The sequence below is a fragment of the Meleagris gallopavo genome, chromosome 14 (genome assembly GCF_905368555.1).
Source record: "Meleagris gallopavo chromosome 14, MGAL_WU_HG_1.1, whole genome shotgun sequence".
NCBI classification, from domain to species: Eukaryota; Metazoa; Chordata; class Aves; order Galliformes; family Phasianidae; genus Meleagris; species Meleagris gallopavo.
The window spans coordinates 9,772,753-9,789,718 of NC_139417.1; the positions used below are offsets into that span (position 1 = coordinate 9,772,753).

A 16,966-nucleotide genomic window follows, 5' to 3' on the forward strand; every position below is an offset into this window, starting at 1 on the left:
TTAAGCCTCACGCCTCAATTATTTCCCTTAGCCTTTAACAAAAGCCCCACGTGGCCGTGAGCAGCTGTGTCAACTCTGGGTCTCCCTTTCGGCTCCTTCCTCGCGATCCCCCAGGCATGTGTTGCCCACGTGTCAGCTGCGGCCCCCTCTGTCACCCTGCTGTCACCCCTGTGTGCAGATGGGGGTCGGGACCTTTGCCTCAGCACTGCGTGGGCTGCACACAGTGATTTCTCCTGTCCCTGTGATACAGCCCTGCGAAGCATCCTGCCCCCCATCACCAGTGGGAGGAACGTGTTTGTGGTACCCGGCACTGCACGGCCCCGTGGGGTGGATGTGAGCAAGGCAGGCGAGACCTGGCAGATTGATGCTTTCTAGGTGTTGTTAGACGTTGCTTTATTCCCAATGTCTCTGGTTCTTCTTGCTGAATTCCGGGCAGGCCGAATCCAGGTGTGCAGTGGGGGGGGGAGGGAAGATGGATGTGAAAAGAACAAAAGGAGATCCAGAATCAGAGGGCAAGCGTTGCCGTCAAGTTGTGCTGTTGTGTGGCTGACAGTATTTTACCAAGCCTAGGGTGTATTTATAGAGGAACATAAATCATTCACACATGCCCTGCTCGAGCACCGTGCACCTTCAGCGTGTGTATCTCTAATTAAGCAGCCATGGAGAGGGAAACGGGACCAGAGCCCACAACCCCAGAACCGTTCGCCAACAAAGCCGTGCGCTCTGTCCTAGCGCTGCCTGCATTTATCTTTCCTGCAGCAGTGTTTAAAGTGAAAAGGGAGTATCAGGAGAGTTTGATAGGATCCAATTAAATTCCAGCAGATAAAATAATGATGAATTGCAGTTGAGCCCTGGCGAGACACGATGTACATTACTGCCGTCCCCGTAGTGAGGGGAAGAAGTTGAGGTCATCAACTACAGAAAAATAGGACACAGCTGCAGCTGAGCGACTCCTCCAGAAACACAGCCCAGGGGGATGGTGCTGGAGAGAGGGAGGGGAGGGTCCTGTTGGGCAGAGGGAGGTTGGGATGTGTGGGTTTGCTCAGGGTGGGCAGGGGAGTGACCCCTGCAGTGCCTTTCTTGGGGATCCCTGCCGGCTCAAGGGTGGGCAGGGGACTTCCCAGGAGCGAACGTGGGAGCTGCTGGGGTAGAGAAGTGGGCAGCCCCTGCCTGGAGGGGGCATGGGAAGCAGAGCTGCGTAGGGTTGTTGGCTGTTTCTTGGGAGGATGCCTGGGATACTCCACAGAAATGCTTGGTGAGGAGTCCTCTAGCCTGAGTCACTTCCTTGCAGCAGGAGACCTTGCTGGGAAGAGCTGCATCCAGGCTCGTCTTTTGGGCTCCTGCAGAGGCACCAGAGCACTGATCTGGACAAGCTGAGGAGCCAAGGAGCTCCATCCCACCACTGACTCACTCCATGAGATGTATTCTCCTGTCCCTTCTGCAGGCACTGTAGCACGTGAGCATGCTTCTCCCTTTCAGCATCCACTGTTTGCTCTCTGAGCAGTGCCTGCTTATTGCTTGCAAAGCAAAGTAACTCAACTTGGGGCTGGCAGCGTGTCTGTGGAGCAGAATGCAGTGTGGCTGTGAGGCTGCCAGGTGCCACCAGCCCTGGCCTCCTGCACGCAGCTCATTGCGATTGCTGATGGCCGCAGCCATTGCTTACCCAGGAAGTTAATAACTGTTAAGTGCTTAATGGATGTTTGGAAATGTGTTAGCTGGAGGCAAGGAGGAGCTAATGGGACAGTGCCTGCACAGAGCTTACTTTGTACAGAAAGGGTAACCGGGATGCTAGGAGGGTGCTGGAGCTCTGGAATGACCTCTTGTCAAATGTGAATGCAAACATTTCAGTGCATAAGAGGGATAACATGCTTATAGGTGTGAAGAGGCACAAGGGAGTGAGAGCAGGAGGGCAGCTTTGGCGGTGCCACCAGCATGTGACCCTAGTCCTGGCTGCTCACCATTCTTTTACTCCCCACCCCAGGACCAGGGAGGCTGCTTTGTGCCCTGTGTGACTTTCTCAAGCTTCAGGGGTCCTTTCGAAGTAACCTCTATGTGGGTCTGTAGGGAGTAAGTGCCGAGGATTTGGGGTAGATACCAGGTATGCTTCTCCAAATGCGGCGTGCTCAGCATGGTGGTGTCTTTACTGAGATGGATGGCATCTCTTGTGCGTGTTCCTTCTTTGCAAACCCGTCTGTCTCAGGGCTGGTGCACAAAGAGTTAACTCTCTCCCTCCTTCTCCTCCTATTCTTCTTCCTCCACCCTCCTACCCACCTCCCAGAAGAACTAATTTCCAAAAGCAGCCGGGGCAGAGAGATGCAAATAAGTGTTTTGGACAGCTGCAGGCTGGATGCCTTCCCGAGATGCCAGGGCCCCAAATGAGACATGTCAGAGTACAAATTGAAAATGCCAATTTCACTTACACTGCCACGTGGCTCGTCACAGCAAAACTCTGCTCCAGTGCTGCTGTGGCCCTCCCTGGCACGTGCTGTGTCGTGCTGCAGGGGATGGTCCCATTGCTGCTGTGGGTCTGGCTCCTGGCCTCAGTCCTGCCTGGGACGTATGGCTGGTTGAGAGTGTGGGTGAAGGATGAAGGAAGGTGGAGGGATGTGGGCTCGCGGCCCTGTTCTGGCTCCATTTTCCTAAGCTTGGAGATGGAGTGTTGCTGAGATATTCTGTGATTCTGTGGCTGATTTGGGAGCTGATTGGGGCTGTCCTGCGGAGAGGTAGTGGTGGACTTAGGAAAGGGATGAGATTGCAATTGGGTGTTTCATGCCTTAAAAGCACTGTGTACATCTGATCAGTGGCAGCTGTGCTACCCAGGAGTGCATTTTTGGGCTCTTCCAGCCTGGTCCGTGGGTGAAGGACAATTAGTCAAAAGCAGTGGAAGATAGAATTACTGGGTTTGGAAAAGACTTCTAAGATCATGTAGTCCAGCCATCCATCTACCAATATTGTTCATTAACTATGTCCTTAAGTATGACATCTCCATGTTCCTTGAACACCTGCAAGGATGTGTAACCTGAAACAGGAGGTGGCTTCTTGGTTCTACCTTGTGGGGTCAGAGGGGCTGAGGGGTGGGTGTGTTATTGTAGCCACATCCGTGGGCACTGTGTCCCCATGGCTGATCATGGCTCCAGTCCTAGGGATGCTCCTGAGGCCCAGGAGGCTGCTTGCCAACACGGGGAATTACAGAGAACGGAGGTGGGTGAGGCTGTGCTGGAGGAGGTGTGGCCGTGTCCAGCCTGCAGCTTGGGCAAGCTGCTGCCCAAGCAGCCACAGCTCCTAACAAACTCCAGCAAGCCATGAATCATTCATTTAATCTCTCCTGACACGCCTGTCATTTTCTCCGGAGAGGAGCGGGGAATCTCTTGCCGAAGGAGGTCATTAGCTGTCAGGGACGGTTCCGACTGCCTTCCTGTCTCCGTATCGATTAAAGCTCTCCGCCTGCATGCCGGGGCTGTGCGGGGAATATTGATGGGGCTGCCGGGGCTGCGACTCAGGTTTCGAAGCAAGGGAGAGCGAGGTTGGGTGGGAGGAGGCACCGAGCTGGGAGCTGAGCTCTGTGCAGCAGCAGGGATCCAGCTTCATCCCTGTGCTAGGCTGGCAGGGCTGGTCCTGGAATGTGAGGAAGGGTGCAACTCCCCTGTTCCTGGTATGGAGAGAGGGGTGTGTTTGTTTCAGATGTTTTCTATTTCAGCCTCTTCAGCAGCAGCTTCAGACCTTTGGGTTTTTGATCTTTTTAGAAACTCTTTATGTTGTTTATTTTTATGCCAGTCTTGCCTACTGGTTTGCCTATGCCGTGTCTGCTTTTTTGCCCAAACTATCAGACCTGTACTTTTGTGGCCAGGCCAGTTTCTTGCAGTCTCCATCCCTCTCTTTTTGGCTGATAGGGGACAGCCTCATAGCAGTGTCCTACACCTCTCCTTGTTTATCTCTAATGGCCTCCTTCTGTCCTCTCCTGCAGTACTTCTACGAAGGGAACGACATCAGCGATCTGCCGGTCAACTTATCCGTGGTCTGGAATGGAAACTTTGTCATCGACAACCCCCAGAACATCCAGGGTAAGTGAGGGTTTGGGCTGGGGTGGGAAATCAGCCCTGTGCACCCCCAGCCTCCCCGTCTCCTCTGAACGGGGAGCCCAGTGACAACTGAGGACTGTGGGGCAGCACTGACCCCGCTCTCCACTTGCTGTTGCAGCCCACCTGTACAAGTGCTCAGCCCTGCGGGAGAGCTGTGGGCTGTGCCTGAAGGCCGACCCACGCTTCGAGTGTGGCTGGTGCGTGTCGGAGAAGCGCTGCACTCTGCGGCAGCACTGCCTGGCCTACGAGAGCAGCTGGATGCACGCCAGCAGTGGTAACAGCCGCTGCACCGACCCCAAGATCACCAAGGTAGGGGGTGTGCGGGTCTGGGATGAGAGGGGTGCACCAAATGTAGTCCGTGCTTTGGGCTGAGCGTTTCTTGTCACTGTTTTGCTTTCCAAGGCTAAAATCTTCCCTCTGCAGCCCTGGTGCTTTTGGCTTTCTGTCCCGTGTCTGAGATTCCTGCTGTTCATCCTAGCATCCCGGGAAAGCCGCAGATCTGGGCTGCTCCTCCCCTGGTTGCATGGGTCGATAGTTCATCATTCCCATCTCTGACAGCTTTTATGACCTTCCTTTCACAAGATTGCCCACATTAATGTTAACATGTCTGTCGGTCGGGCTCGAGGTGCTTTAGGAGGGATTGATGTGTAATTCCATGCGATCTGTTCTGTTTACCCACGGCTCGCAGGAAAAGCAGGTGTCATCACTGGTGTTAATTACTGGAGTCTTAGCGTTGTATCTGATCTGTTTGGGTTTCTTTGTGTTATCTGATGAAAGCTGGAAACCAGAGCCCTGCCTTTCCCACTGCCCCCATGCCCATGTCCTGTGTGCATCCCTTCCCTGCAGGGACAAGGTGGAGCCCCAGAGTCTGCATTGAGTCTGGGCCAGCCTGGTACTGACTTACAGCAATCAAACTGGAGGCTTCTTGTTGCTGCTGATGGCAAACGTGATAGTGGGGTCCCTGTGACAGTTCCTGCCTCGGGATGGCACTGAGCACCCATGAAGGCAACCAGAGCCACGACTTGCTAGCATCCACCTGCACGCTACTGCGGATGGTGTCTGGCTCGCAGCAGGCCCTCCATCGTTATGCAGTTTGGCAGTAATTGCAGATGCAGCATAAGCAGATCTGTTAGCAGGTGGGCTTGACCTTGGTGCTGCTTTGTGCCCTGGGGCTGACATGAGCAGGCGGTCGCTGCAGACTGTGGACGTGGTGCTCCTCCAGCAGCTGCTGCTGCTTTCCACAGCCCCGTCCTGCATCCGGGCTTGTGAGCATAAATCATGGGTTGGGAGCCCCTTGCAGAGGTTTGAGAAGGATGTGGAGCCTTTTCCCAGCCCAGCAAGCTGGAGATTAGGTGTGTTTGTGAGTGATGAAGCTGGGCTGGGATGTGGCCCCAATTCTTTACCATTGCTCAGTGGTGGGGGACAAGCAGCTCTGCAAACTTGCATGGGTCCTGCCAGGTGCTGGCCCTCAGAGTGACGTTCCTTCCCCTGATTGCCCCCTTCCCGTGCTGCGGTTGCTTATGCCCACCGAAGCCATTTACCTTTTGGGCTAAAAGAAGGACCCTGTGGAACCAATTAGCGGAAGAGTGGTGTTTGCTGGGGCTGGGTCTTTGGAGTGGGATGTTGTGGGCATTGCTCTGCCCTCCTTACCAGCCCCTGCTCCCATGCGGCTTGTTTAGCTGTGACCTTTCTGTGCAGCGCTGTGAACAGAGTCACCTCTTTCCTGGGCTCGTTTCTCCCTGAACACATGGCCCTTGTCAGGTTTGCAGGGAGGAGGAGGAATCTAACATGCTGGAGCAGCTTTTAACGTGCATCTAAAAATACCAAACAAACAGCCGCTTATATCCAGCCCCCCCCCCCAGCAGAGCTCGATGCATGGGGAAGAGCAGTCATGATCACTTGTTGCAGCTCTGTAGTGAGCCCTGATCCTGGAACTATGCTGACTTGAGGCAAATAGCATTGCCTGGAGCCCAGAAGGGTTTTGCCACTGTGTGAAGCAGGAGCTGTGGCTGCCTTGGGCTTGCTGTGAGCTTTGGGGTGGTGGTGGAGCCCCACCACTGCGCTGGGACACATCCCCTGTCCCAGTGCAGGCATGCAGCCTTGCCATTTGTTCTACTTAGTGCTGCAGGTGTGCACTGCTGTCAGATTGCCCCTAATCACCTCGTTGGAGGCATGCGGTGGGCCCACACCTCTTTGTTCATTTGTCATCCCAACACCTTCTGTCAGGCCACACCTGTCCGCTTTATTGGGAATCATGCTGGTAAATGAGGCACGGCACGAGGCGGAGGCTCTCCAGAAGGCGGCCAGCTTGGCAAGGGTTTGGATGGCAGAAGGATGAGCAGGACCCACATTCCCCCTGTTCTCCTCTGCCTGCTGTGTTGGCGATGAGTACTTGGTGGGGATAGTTCCTCACGTGAGAACAGTTTGGGTGTGGGGACCTCATCCCTTGGTGTGTGAGACCTTCCCAAAGGCAAACTCATGTGTTTCTGTGGTTGGCTGGGTCTGCCTTGTCTCCCTCCTTTCTGTGTCCTCATCTCCTGTGTACCACCCGTCTCCATCTGCAGCAGGGTGTCCATAAAGCAGCCCGTTGCTCGCACACATCTGGCACCTCCAGACTCATTCCTCAGGGGCCATGTGGACACTGCAGGCATTCGGGAAGCCTGTCTTGCTTCGTGCTCTGTGCACATGCTCTGGCATTTGTCACAGCTGATCTGCTCCTTGTCAGGGAGCAGTGCCCATCCTGGTGCTATGCAGGCTGCAGCCAGCGGAGCGAGGCATCCCCTGCAGCCTGATGGCTCCAGTCCCTTGGCTGATTGCTGTGCTGTTCCTTAGCTGTCACCTGAGACCGGCCCTAGGCAAGGAGGGACACGTCTGACCATCACGGGGGAGAACCTGGGCCTCAAGTTTGAAGACGTGCGCTGGGGTGTTCGAGTGGGCAAAGTGATGTGCATCCCCATCGAGAGCGAGTACATCAGCGCTGAGCAGTGAGTGTGGAAGAGGGGGGATCTTCTTGGTGCATGGGGGTCAGGGCTCAAACACTGCCTGTGCCTGCAGAAGGACATGTGGGAGCAAAGTCCAAGCTGGCAATGGTTGCAGTGGTGAGGGCTGGAGCTTCTTTCCTGTGTCTTTTAGGATCGTGTGTGAAATTGGAGACGCCAGCCCAAGCAAGGTCCACGATGCACGGGTTGAAGTGTGCATCCGGGACTGCTCCCCCAACTACCGGGCCACCTCCCCCAAGAGCTTCACCTTCGTGGTAAGCCCCGGTGTCACCCCATGCACTGGGAATAGGGCTGGTATCACGTGTGGGTGGGGGCCATGGGAGGAAGGTGACTGTGGGTGTCTTGCTGCCATAGGCAGCTCCCCGTGCCATACTCTGTCTCTCTGCCACCCTCCCCATCTCTCATCATCCACTCATGGACGCTTGGGACCCAGGTCCTATCCTGACCCATCACATGCTGAAGCTGTTCTCCTTTGGCAGACACCCACTTTCTCCCGAGTGACTCCTGCCCGCGGCCCTCTCTCTGGTGGCACCTGGATTGCCATTGAAGGAAGCCATCTGAATGCTGGCAGCAACGTCACCGTCACCATCGGGGGACGGCCCTGTGCCTTTTCAGGGTGAGGGGCATGGGGCACATGGGGGGGGGAACGAAGGTGGGAGCACCTCTGGAGGGAGTGGAACCCCCAAATAGAGCAGATCCCATTGAGCCAAATCCTGCAGGTGCCTGGAGGAGCGTCCCCCCTGAAACCTCTTTGTGTCAGAGGCTCTAGGAAGAGCCCAAAGCGTGGGGATTTTTCTCTAAAAGCATAGAGCCCTGAGGCATGAAGTGGATAATTTTTAGATTAGGGATGATAATGGAGCGGCTCTTTAAATATTTTCCTGCGGTAATTACTGGTTATCAGCTCTAATCGCTGCTGTTTGCAGCAGCCACGCAATGGGAACGCTCAGGAGCAGCTCAGCCTTTCCTGGCTGCCTTTTGTTTTATTTCTTGAGTTTCTTTTTCTCTCCCTTTCCCACTCAGCAGTTTCACAAGGGGTAAGGGTGCCGTTACCTCCCTCCTCTCTGGTCCCTGACTGTCCTGTTTCTGCCCCAGGAGAAGTGCCCGTGAGATCCGCTGCAGGACCCCCCTGGCCACGCTCCTGGTGGGTCCCCCATCCTCATCAACATCAACCGGGCAGAGCTGAGCAACCCGGAGGTGAAGTACAACTACACAGAGGACCCTACCATCCAAAAGATTGATCCTGAGTGGAGCATCAACAGGTAGGTGAAGGACTGCTCACAGGGATGCAGCAGGGCCCTGCTGGGCACAGATCCCCCATCCCAATCTGCGTTCCTCAGTGCTGCTGCAATATCCCCTGGGCCGTGCTCCGGAGAGGAGCGTGAGGAATAGCTTGGCACTGGGACCCTGCTAACTCCTGGCCTGCAGTGCTCAGCCTGGCAGGGGGCAGGGGCGGAGAGAGCTTTGGATCTGCTTAATTTCAACTTGACATTTGGCAGCAGCAAATAAAATTAAAATATTTCCCATTGGGGGATTTTGGAAATGTTTGCATATTTTTTCTAAAAGGTTTGAATTGGCTGGAGAGGAGGCGAAGGAATCCATTAAGTGCTTGTGCTAAGGGAAACTTTCCCCAGGGTGCCAATGAGGAGTGAGCTCCCCAGGGGCATGGCCGACCTCTCTGGGGCTTTTAACACTAAGTGGCAGAGAAAACCCCGCAGGGATCAGCCTGGCTTGGCACCTGCTGCTTGTCACCTCCCTCTGCCATGGAGGAAGGGGGTGGCAGAGAGGACCTCCCGTTGGTGATGCTTTCCCATCACTTGTTCCTTTATTTGGAATTGCATTCAGACTCCAAGCCCTGCACTCCATGCGTACACAGGATGGGATTTTAGGGCTTTTAGGCATCTGAGATGATTTGGTGCTGGTTCTGCTGTCCATGGTGACATGGCTGGAGAATGGGTCCCTGGGGCACCTAGGCTGGGGGAGGTGAGCCTCTGTCTGGTGAGGATGGGGCCTGCTGGTTGCCTAGAAGTGGGGACCTCAGGTCACAGCTGTTTCTCCCTACCTGTTATCTGTCTGTCTCTAGTGGTGGGACACTGTTGACTGTGACTGGCACCAACCTGGCCACCATCAAAGAGCCCAAGATCCGAGCCAAGTACTGCAGCTCTGAAAGGGAGAATGTAAGTGATGCTGGCTGATGGGGAGGGCTGAGATCAAGGCTAGAGCACAGGGAAGAGGGATGTAATCTCTTTGCAACATAGAGCAGAAAGCGCATCCCTCCCTGGGATCCAAATGTGATACCGTGGGGGTGGTGGTGCCCAGGGGCTGCACCCAGAAGAGGGGCACCGGGGCAGTGATATCCCTGGCCGGCACTGCTAGGGTGCGATCTGAGCATGCAAAATGCTTGCAGGAGATCCCTATAGGGTCAGACCCTGCCCTCACTGTTGAGAGCCAGATCTGACCCCAGTCTGTGCCCCCCACAGAACTGCACCGTGTACAATGACACCACCATGGTGTGCTATGCACCCTCCATTGATAACCCCGAGCGGAGCCCTCCTGAGGTCGGTGACCGGCCAGACGAGATTGGGTTCATCATGGATAACGTCCAGGCTTTGCTGATCATCAACACCACCAACTTTGTATACTACCCAGACCCCGTCTTTGAGCCCCTCAGCCCCACGGGGATGCTGGAGCTGAAGCCCAGCTCTCCCCTCATCCTAAAGGTAAGGCTGTGTGCACTCAGGATATGGTTCTCCTGGGGCAAATTTGCTCTGTGATAAGGCTTCGGAGCATTCCTTGTTGTGCTGGAGCTGACTGCTTCGTTCTTTGATTCCTCAAAGGGCAGGAACCTGCTCCCGCCAGCTGCAGGGAACTCCCGCCTGAACTACACAGTGCTGATTGGGGACACTCCCTGCACTCTGACCGTGTCTGAGACCCAACTGCTCTGTGAGTCTCCTAACCTCACCGGCCAGCACAAAGTCACGGTAAGCACCAAGCCCCCTGTGCAGGAGGTAGGGAGGAGGAAATATGGAGCTAATGTGTGGCTTCGTATTGGAGATGCAGGAAGAAAAGTAGCTGATGTTAGGGGCACTTGAAGCCTTTGTGTCTCATGGTCCCTGGCTGGCTGTCACAGAGATATAATCTTCATGCCAGCACTGACCCTACTATGTGTGCTCATCCTCAGACAAGGATGGATAGCACACTTGCAGGAACAGTCCTTGGGAGCCTTTTCCCTTCACCCCATGCATCGCTCTCCCTAATTGTGTGCTTGGTGTAGGACCAAATGTTTTGTCCTTTTCCTGGCACATTCAGCCGGCTGTTCCTGCACCCTGCTAAGGGTTGCTGGGTGCCAGGGCACAGCTGGGGCTGAGCACAAGGGGGTTCCTCATCCATGGTCCCCACTCGCACTGTAAGCCGCGCTCCATGTGCATTAGCTTGTTGCACAGCAGTGCTCGTGCTCCTGGTCTGCACGGCCTTGCCTGCTTGAAAGGGACCTGACACACTCCCCCCCGGGCTCCCCATCTATCAGGGAGCTCACTTCACATCCCATCTGTTATTGTAATGCTGTCTGAATGAGACATCAAACTCCCTGCCTGCTCCATGTACACGTTGGCAGCATGTCCTGCATCCCATTACCATGCGCTGTGCTGCTCCGGACAAACTCCTGGGGCACTGGGGGATGCTCTGTATTTCCCCACATCCCGTTGTTCCCAGTATGGTGGGAAGGCATGATGCCCCCTTATTGCCTTACCCTTTTCTTTTTCTTTCCCTGTGATGCAGATTAAGGCTGGAGGGTTTGAGTTCTCCCCGGGCACGCTGCAGATCTACTCGGATAGCCTGCTCACCCTGCCTGCCATTATTGGGATCGGCGGCGGTGGCGGCTTGCTGCTGCTCATCATCATCATCGTCCTCATCGCCTACAAGCGCAAGTCCCGCGATGCTGACCGCACGCTGAAACGCCTCCAGCTGCAGATGGACAACCTGGAGTCCCGGGTGGCCCTGGAGTGCAAAGAGGGTGAGCAGTCCTGGCCCCCAGCTTTGTGTTGGGTCTGGGTTTCATATCAGGCACCATGAGACACTTTTGTCCTTTACTAACCTCAGTGTGTGGGGTCAGGATTCAGCCCTCTGCCTCCCACCTCTCTCACCTCCATCCTCTTCTTTCTCCCTGTGGCACCCCATAGACTCTCACCTGGACTCTTGCTTTCCCTGTGGGAAAGCGATGTCTCTGTGTCATCCCTGTGCTCTGGGTGCTCCCACCCTTTCCTCATTGCCTGTCAGAGAGGGAGTGGAATTGAACAAAGCTGCTTTGTCAGAGAAAGGAAAACCATTTTGGGTGGGATTTGGGGATTTTTCCAGTTGAAGAATTCCCCTCTGTTTCTCTGAATGTGAGCGAAGGGAGCAAAGAGGGTAGCGAGGGCTGCCTGTGAGCAGGCAATTGGTCTCTCATTATGTGATAGACGGATGCTGTGAAATTGGACAGAATTCCTTGTATGATCCTGCTGATAAAACCTAATTGCCCATTATCCCCCTGAGCTGGCTCCCAAGGCCCCGACCCTGCCAAGCGCCGCCACAACCAGCTTCGAGCCTGCGGATGGAGCAGGCACCTACAACAAGATAATAAAAAGGGGAACGCAAGAAAAACGCTTTGCTTCCCCAAATCCCCATCCCTAAACAGGCGTGTGGATGGCAGTGGTGACAGGGAGAGGGGAGGGAGCTGGTGTCTTGTCTTCCACAGCTGGCAGATAAAAGGATCTGCTTTTAATTAAAAGGCACAATCTCTTCCCTGCCTTTTCTCTTTTCTAGTCCCACTAGTTACAGATAAGATAGCATGCCTTTCAAGCTGACGGTTTGTTTTTTCTCATCAGGCTGACGAGCCTGCAGCCCTCTGCTATGCTTTCAGCTCCCTTTAAAGTGCCATTAATTTGATTTTTCTGAGGGTTTTCTCCCCTCACTCCCCCAACCCCTTTCCCTTTTCTAGGACTCCTCTCCCGTCAGCTTTTCCCTGTAGGTGCAATTAAAGGTTCAGGACCTCCCTGCATTGCTTTCCCTTGGGAATCGGGAGGTGCTGGGGTGGGTGTGTTCAGCTCTTCAGTAGTATTTAGGTCAAAACAAAATGAGGACATTCTTGTGGTTTCTGCTAACGTTTCCCCCAGAAGCTCTGGCTTTGTGCAAACCTTGCCTTTCCCGGCTGCCCCCGGGATCCCATTGAGCCTGTGAGTGCTGAGTGAGGGGAATTGCAGCCTCTGGGACCCGCTGGTCCCGTTCCCAGCTCTACCACTTGATTTATTCCAAGGGGATCATCCCCTCTGCCTGCAGCTCTGTTTCTGTTTATCCATGTGTAAGATGGGGGCAGCGATAATGTGCAACCCAGTGTGCAGGATGTGGATCCAGCTCTGAGCATTGCCCTGAGACCCACCCGTCAGGTGCCACGGAATGTTTTGGGTGGCAGTGCAGCGTGCTGGGGGCCATGTTACTGAATTCTGCTTTTTTCCATCCAGCCTTTGCTGAGCTGCAGACGGACATTAACGAACTGACTAACGACCTGGATGGGGCCGGCATCCCTTTCCTGGATTACCGCACTTACGCCATGCGGGTTCTGTTCCCCGGGATAGAAGACCACCCGGTGCTGAAGGAGATGGAGGTGTGGTACTGGGTGTCTGTCTGTCTCTGCAGGCTTTCATGCTGGGGATGCACCTCTGGGCTGGAAAGGGGGAGGAATGTGATGTGGCCATGCTCATCTGCCTCCTTGCAGCTTCTGAGCTGTGAGCAGGGAGTTTGGCGGTTCCAGAACAGGCTGCCTTGAGCATGGGGCTGCAGAGATGCCCTGGAGGCATTCAAGGCCAGGCTGGATGTGGCTCTGGGCAGCCAGTCTAGTGGTTAGCAGGGTTGAAACTAGATGATCATTGTGGTCCTTTTCAGCCCAGGCCATTCTATGATCCTCAGGCAGATGGGGAGGGATGCAGGCTGGTGAGGGTGGGCAGAGCTATGCTGTTTTCATAGCTGAGCTATGCCAGAAGTCAGGAGTGATTCCAGCCCTTTTGCAATAGAACAGATAAACAGCAAATAGTGGAGAGGGTGAAGTGTTTTGGGGCTGTGTGGGGTAGGAATAATAAAGGATTGCTGCTGCGTCTGTGCTTGCAAGGTTGGTGGTTGCACTGCAGGAGGGATGGTGGAAACTTCAGGGATGTGAGCATGGGCTGAGTGGTTGCTGCTCTCTCTGACATTAATATCAATATTTATATTAGTATCATTGCTGCTGTCATTTTCTACAGCACTTGCTTTATTCAGTTGGATTTGTTTGATGCCTGCAAGGCTGCTCTTTGCTGGCAGACTTGTCTAACATGTCCTGTGTCTGTGGCTCTGTTTCCCAGTACAGAGCCCAACCTGGGCATCCTGATCTCCAGAACAGCACCCTTTTCTTTCTCAGCTTCACCACACCTGCCTCATTTGGGGCATGCAGTGCAGAGCTGCTGAGGCTGCTCTTGTTTGGAGAAATGAGGTGGGTGAACGTTGGCTTCCCCTTGCTTCTGACCTGATGTGGTAATTAGTGTTGGTATGGGAGAAGCACTCAGCTCTGGTGCAGGATGCGTGGTTGCTAGTTACAACCCGAGCCCTTACCAATTGCAAGCACACGTGCTGGTGTTGTCAGGCAGCATAGCCTCGGCGAGGGGAGCTGGCCCTGTGCCTGCTCCATAATCCCAGCTCCGGAGGCAGGGGGGTCCCTGTTTCCGTGGATTTCCCCACGCAGCTCAGGTTTCCCAGATGCTCAGAGCTGTTGCTGGCTATGGGGCCGGGGAGCAGCCCTCCCCTGGGCACAGCCCTTCCTGTCCCTGCAGAAGCCTGGCTCAGCTCTTCTCTGCTCCTGCTCCTAAGGGTATTCCTTAAGATTTTTCCTGGAGGCAGTGATGCATAGCTGCTGGAACAGGTGTGTGGATGGGGCACCTTGGAGTGGATGAGAGCAGAAAGCTTTCGTGGCAGCATCTGTTGGATGCTACGGTCCTCTCCAGAGGGGACAGGGGTGGAAACGATATCAAACTGGAGCTCTGGAGAGGAAATTGCAGAGGAGTAATTGTGAATTATCCAGGGGGACTGGGCAGGAGTTCATCCACTCCCGGCTCCTAATTGAAAACATCCCACCAGAAAGAGCATGTAGGCTCAGCGTTGCCTGGGGCAGAAAGGGTTAAAATTGCAAGGAAGCAAAAAAAAAAAAAAAAAAAAAATCACCAAAAAACCCCAAAAGAGATTAAATAAAGCAACTACAGTTGTGCAAGCTTCATATAATTGAATCAGGTTTGCTTTTATTTGTCTCTTTGCTCAGAGTGTAACATTAGTTACTGCGGATGATGGGAGGGAAGCGGCGCTCGCTTGCGCACCCGCTAATCCACAGCCAAGCATTACACTGTCATTACCAGCTCCCTTTCTCTTTACGTTTGTTGGAGGGAGGTTTGTTGCTTTGTGTGAGTTTAAGCCTGATTAAATATTTAATTCGGTATTGTTCATTTATTTCTGCTAATGATCAGCGAGTTAAACACAGCGGTGCAGGCAGGGAGCAGGGCGGTGTGTGTAGGGCTGTGCGCAGTGGGCACTGCCATCCTCTGGAGCCCTTCCCAAACCTTATATGATTGCTGCTGTTGGGCTGGACCCATCCCCCAGCTGGCTGAATGCCAGTTGAATGCCGTCCCTGAAGGTGTTCCAGAACCATGGAGATGTGGCACTGAGGGACGTGGTCTGTGGGCATGGTGGGGTTGGGTTAATGGTTGAACTTGGTGATATTAGTGGTCTTCTCTTGCCTTACTGATGCTGTAAGTTGACACGATGGTGATAGGTTGATGGTTGGACTTAGGTGATCTTGGAGGTCTTTTCCAATCTTAATGATTCTATGAGGACAGATTCCTGAGAACAGGGAGAGAGAGGTTTGTCACTTCCCCAACTCCATGTCCTGGGGCAGGTGTTCCCTCTCTCCTGCATGGCGAGGAGACACGCAGAGCTCATGTGACACGCATGACAAGGAAATGGGATTATTCTTTTCCTGTGGGGAAGCATCAGCAGTTTTGGAGGGGGAAGGCACAAGCACAAGGAACTTCACTGAACCAAAAAGCGACGCTCCAAAGTTTTGATTGAAGTGAAATGATTTGATGTGTCAAAACGCTCTCCTTCATTTTGAGTTGATGTTTCGAAATGAAGAGTCTTGTTTTGTCTCCAAATATCGACACAAAATGAAATTTCTCACTTATTCTCCCAATCAGGAAGACAAGGGGAAAAAGAAATCATTAAAATTGATGTTGTACCAGAGAGAGGCTTTTATTCAGAGGAAACCATCTTTTCTAATAGGAGGATGTTGTGTGTAAAAATGCTCATTTCTGGTAAGAAATACGGTCGGTGCTGAGCAGAGCAGCGCTAACGAAGGCGATGGGGAGATGAAAGGAACCCAGCCCATTCCCAGCTGGACATGGCTGAGATACAGCTTCAAAAGCAAAAGGGAATATTTCAGATTGTGTCTGGAGAGGGTAGACCCAGTTTTCCGCTATTTACTCCTGTCTGAAATCTATTCTCCAAAACCTAGCAGCTTTATTGACTGCAGAGCTTTGTATCGAGGCTTTATTTGCTTTCTGGATATTGGAAAGGGGCAGGCACTCCTTCAGTGTGATACCCACACCATGCATTGGGTAGGAATTGAGCTTCTTGGTAGTTGACATTGAAATTTTGTTATGTGGGAACAAAGAGAATGTAGGTGAGGGATCTGCATGTATGTCTGTGCATACATGTTTGAAGTTGATGTATGCACTGATGCCCCAAGACTGTGCTAACTTGATGCGCGGCCTCCCTGATTTCTCATTGCCTTCCTGCTCGCGCCCATCTCCCAGCTTTGCTCTATCTCTGCAGGTCCAGGCAAACGTGGAGAAGTCCCTGACCCTCTTTGGGCAGCTCCTGAACAAGAAGCACTTCCTGCTGACCTTCATCCGCACGCTGGAGGCTCAGCGAAGCTTTTCCATGCGAGACCGTGGCAATGTGGCCTCTCTCATCATGACAGCACTGCAGGGTGAGATGGAGTATGCCACGGGTGTTCTGAAGCAGCTTCTCTCCGACCTCATTGAGAAAAATCTGGAGAGTAAGAACCATCCCAAGCTGCTCCTGCGGAGGTGAGTGGCTATTTAAAGGGCTGGAGTTGTGCGGTGTTGCCCCGGTGTGCCAGCAGCCAACAAGAGCCCTTCTTTCCTCACCTCCTCTTTAGAGGCTTTGCCCACCTTGCCAGGCTTGGCAGTGTTTTCCAAGCAGATCTCTGCAAGCCAGGACTCTCACTTGGGGCCGGGGTAGAGCGTGAGCAGAAGGCAGCATGCCAAGCCCCGCCGTGAGACTGCCTGGGCCATCAATATTTAATGATAGCTCTGAGCTCTCCTTCATCACGGGCTGATGAATATTGAAAGATGCACCAAGTGCCGAACAAAAACAATTAATAAGCTCCACCAGCCCAGCCCGAGGCCCTCCGTGCCATCCCTTCACATGCTGTGCCTGTACCAGCCCACAGCAGGGATGAAACAGCATCCGTCCAGTGGGGATGACTGCAGTGTTGGCGTGTCACCAGAAAGGCATGAGGATGCCAGAGCATCTTTCAGACATCATCTGATGTTTTTGGCATGGCCAGACTGGACAGAGCCCATTGGGCTTTGTGTGTCTGGCCGTGGGGAGATGCCTGGAGCACATACAGCTGCAAGCTGGTCTCTGGCTGTGTTCCCTTGGCTAGTCTCTGCCTCATTTGTCACCTGCATCCCAAAGGAGCCCATGGTTTTTCACAGCACCTCAAAAGGAATAATGTGCCAGAGGGTGTGGTGCAGATGTGCAGCTGGCAAGGATAGGACCATGGGGGGGCAATCCATGTGTCCCTGATCTGAGTAC

General features: G+C 53.8%; 1 protein-coding gene across 1 annotated transcript in view; it reads left to right on the forward strand.

Moving 5' to 3' along the window:
- The window catches only part of PLXNA1 (plexin A1), an 88,332-nt gene that overhangs the window by 49,748 nt on the left and 21,618 nt on the right, over window positions 1-16,966 (forward strand). Inside the window, 13 exon segments of the mRNA XM_019620119.3 lie at window positions 3,965-4,061; window positions 4,198-4,388; window positions 6,912-7,063; window positions 7,212-7,332; window positions 7,558-7,694; window positions 8,171-8,193; window positions 8,196-8,337; window positions 9,159-9,252; window positions 9,556-9,795; window positions 9,913-10,056; window positions 10,853-11,087; window positions 12,571-12,713; window positions 15,956-16,212. Of these exon segments, the coding sequence (XP_019475664.2) occupies window positions 3,965-4,061; window positions 4,198-4,388; window positions 6,912-7,063; window positions 7,212-7,332; window positions 7,558-7,694; window positions 8,171-8,193; window positions 8,196-8,337; window positions 9,159-9,252; window positions 9,556-9,795; window positions 9,913-10,056; window positions 10,853-11,087; window positions 12,571-12,713; window positions 15,956-16,212 (1,976 nt within the window).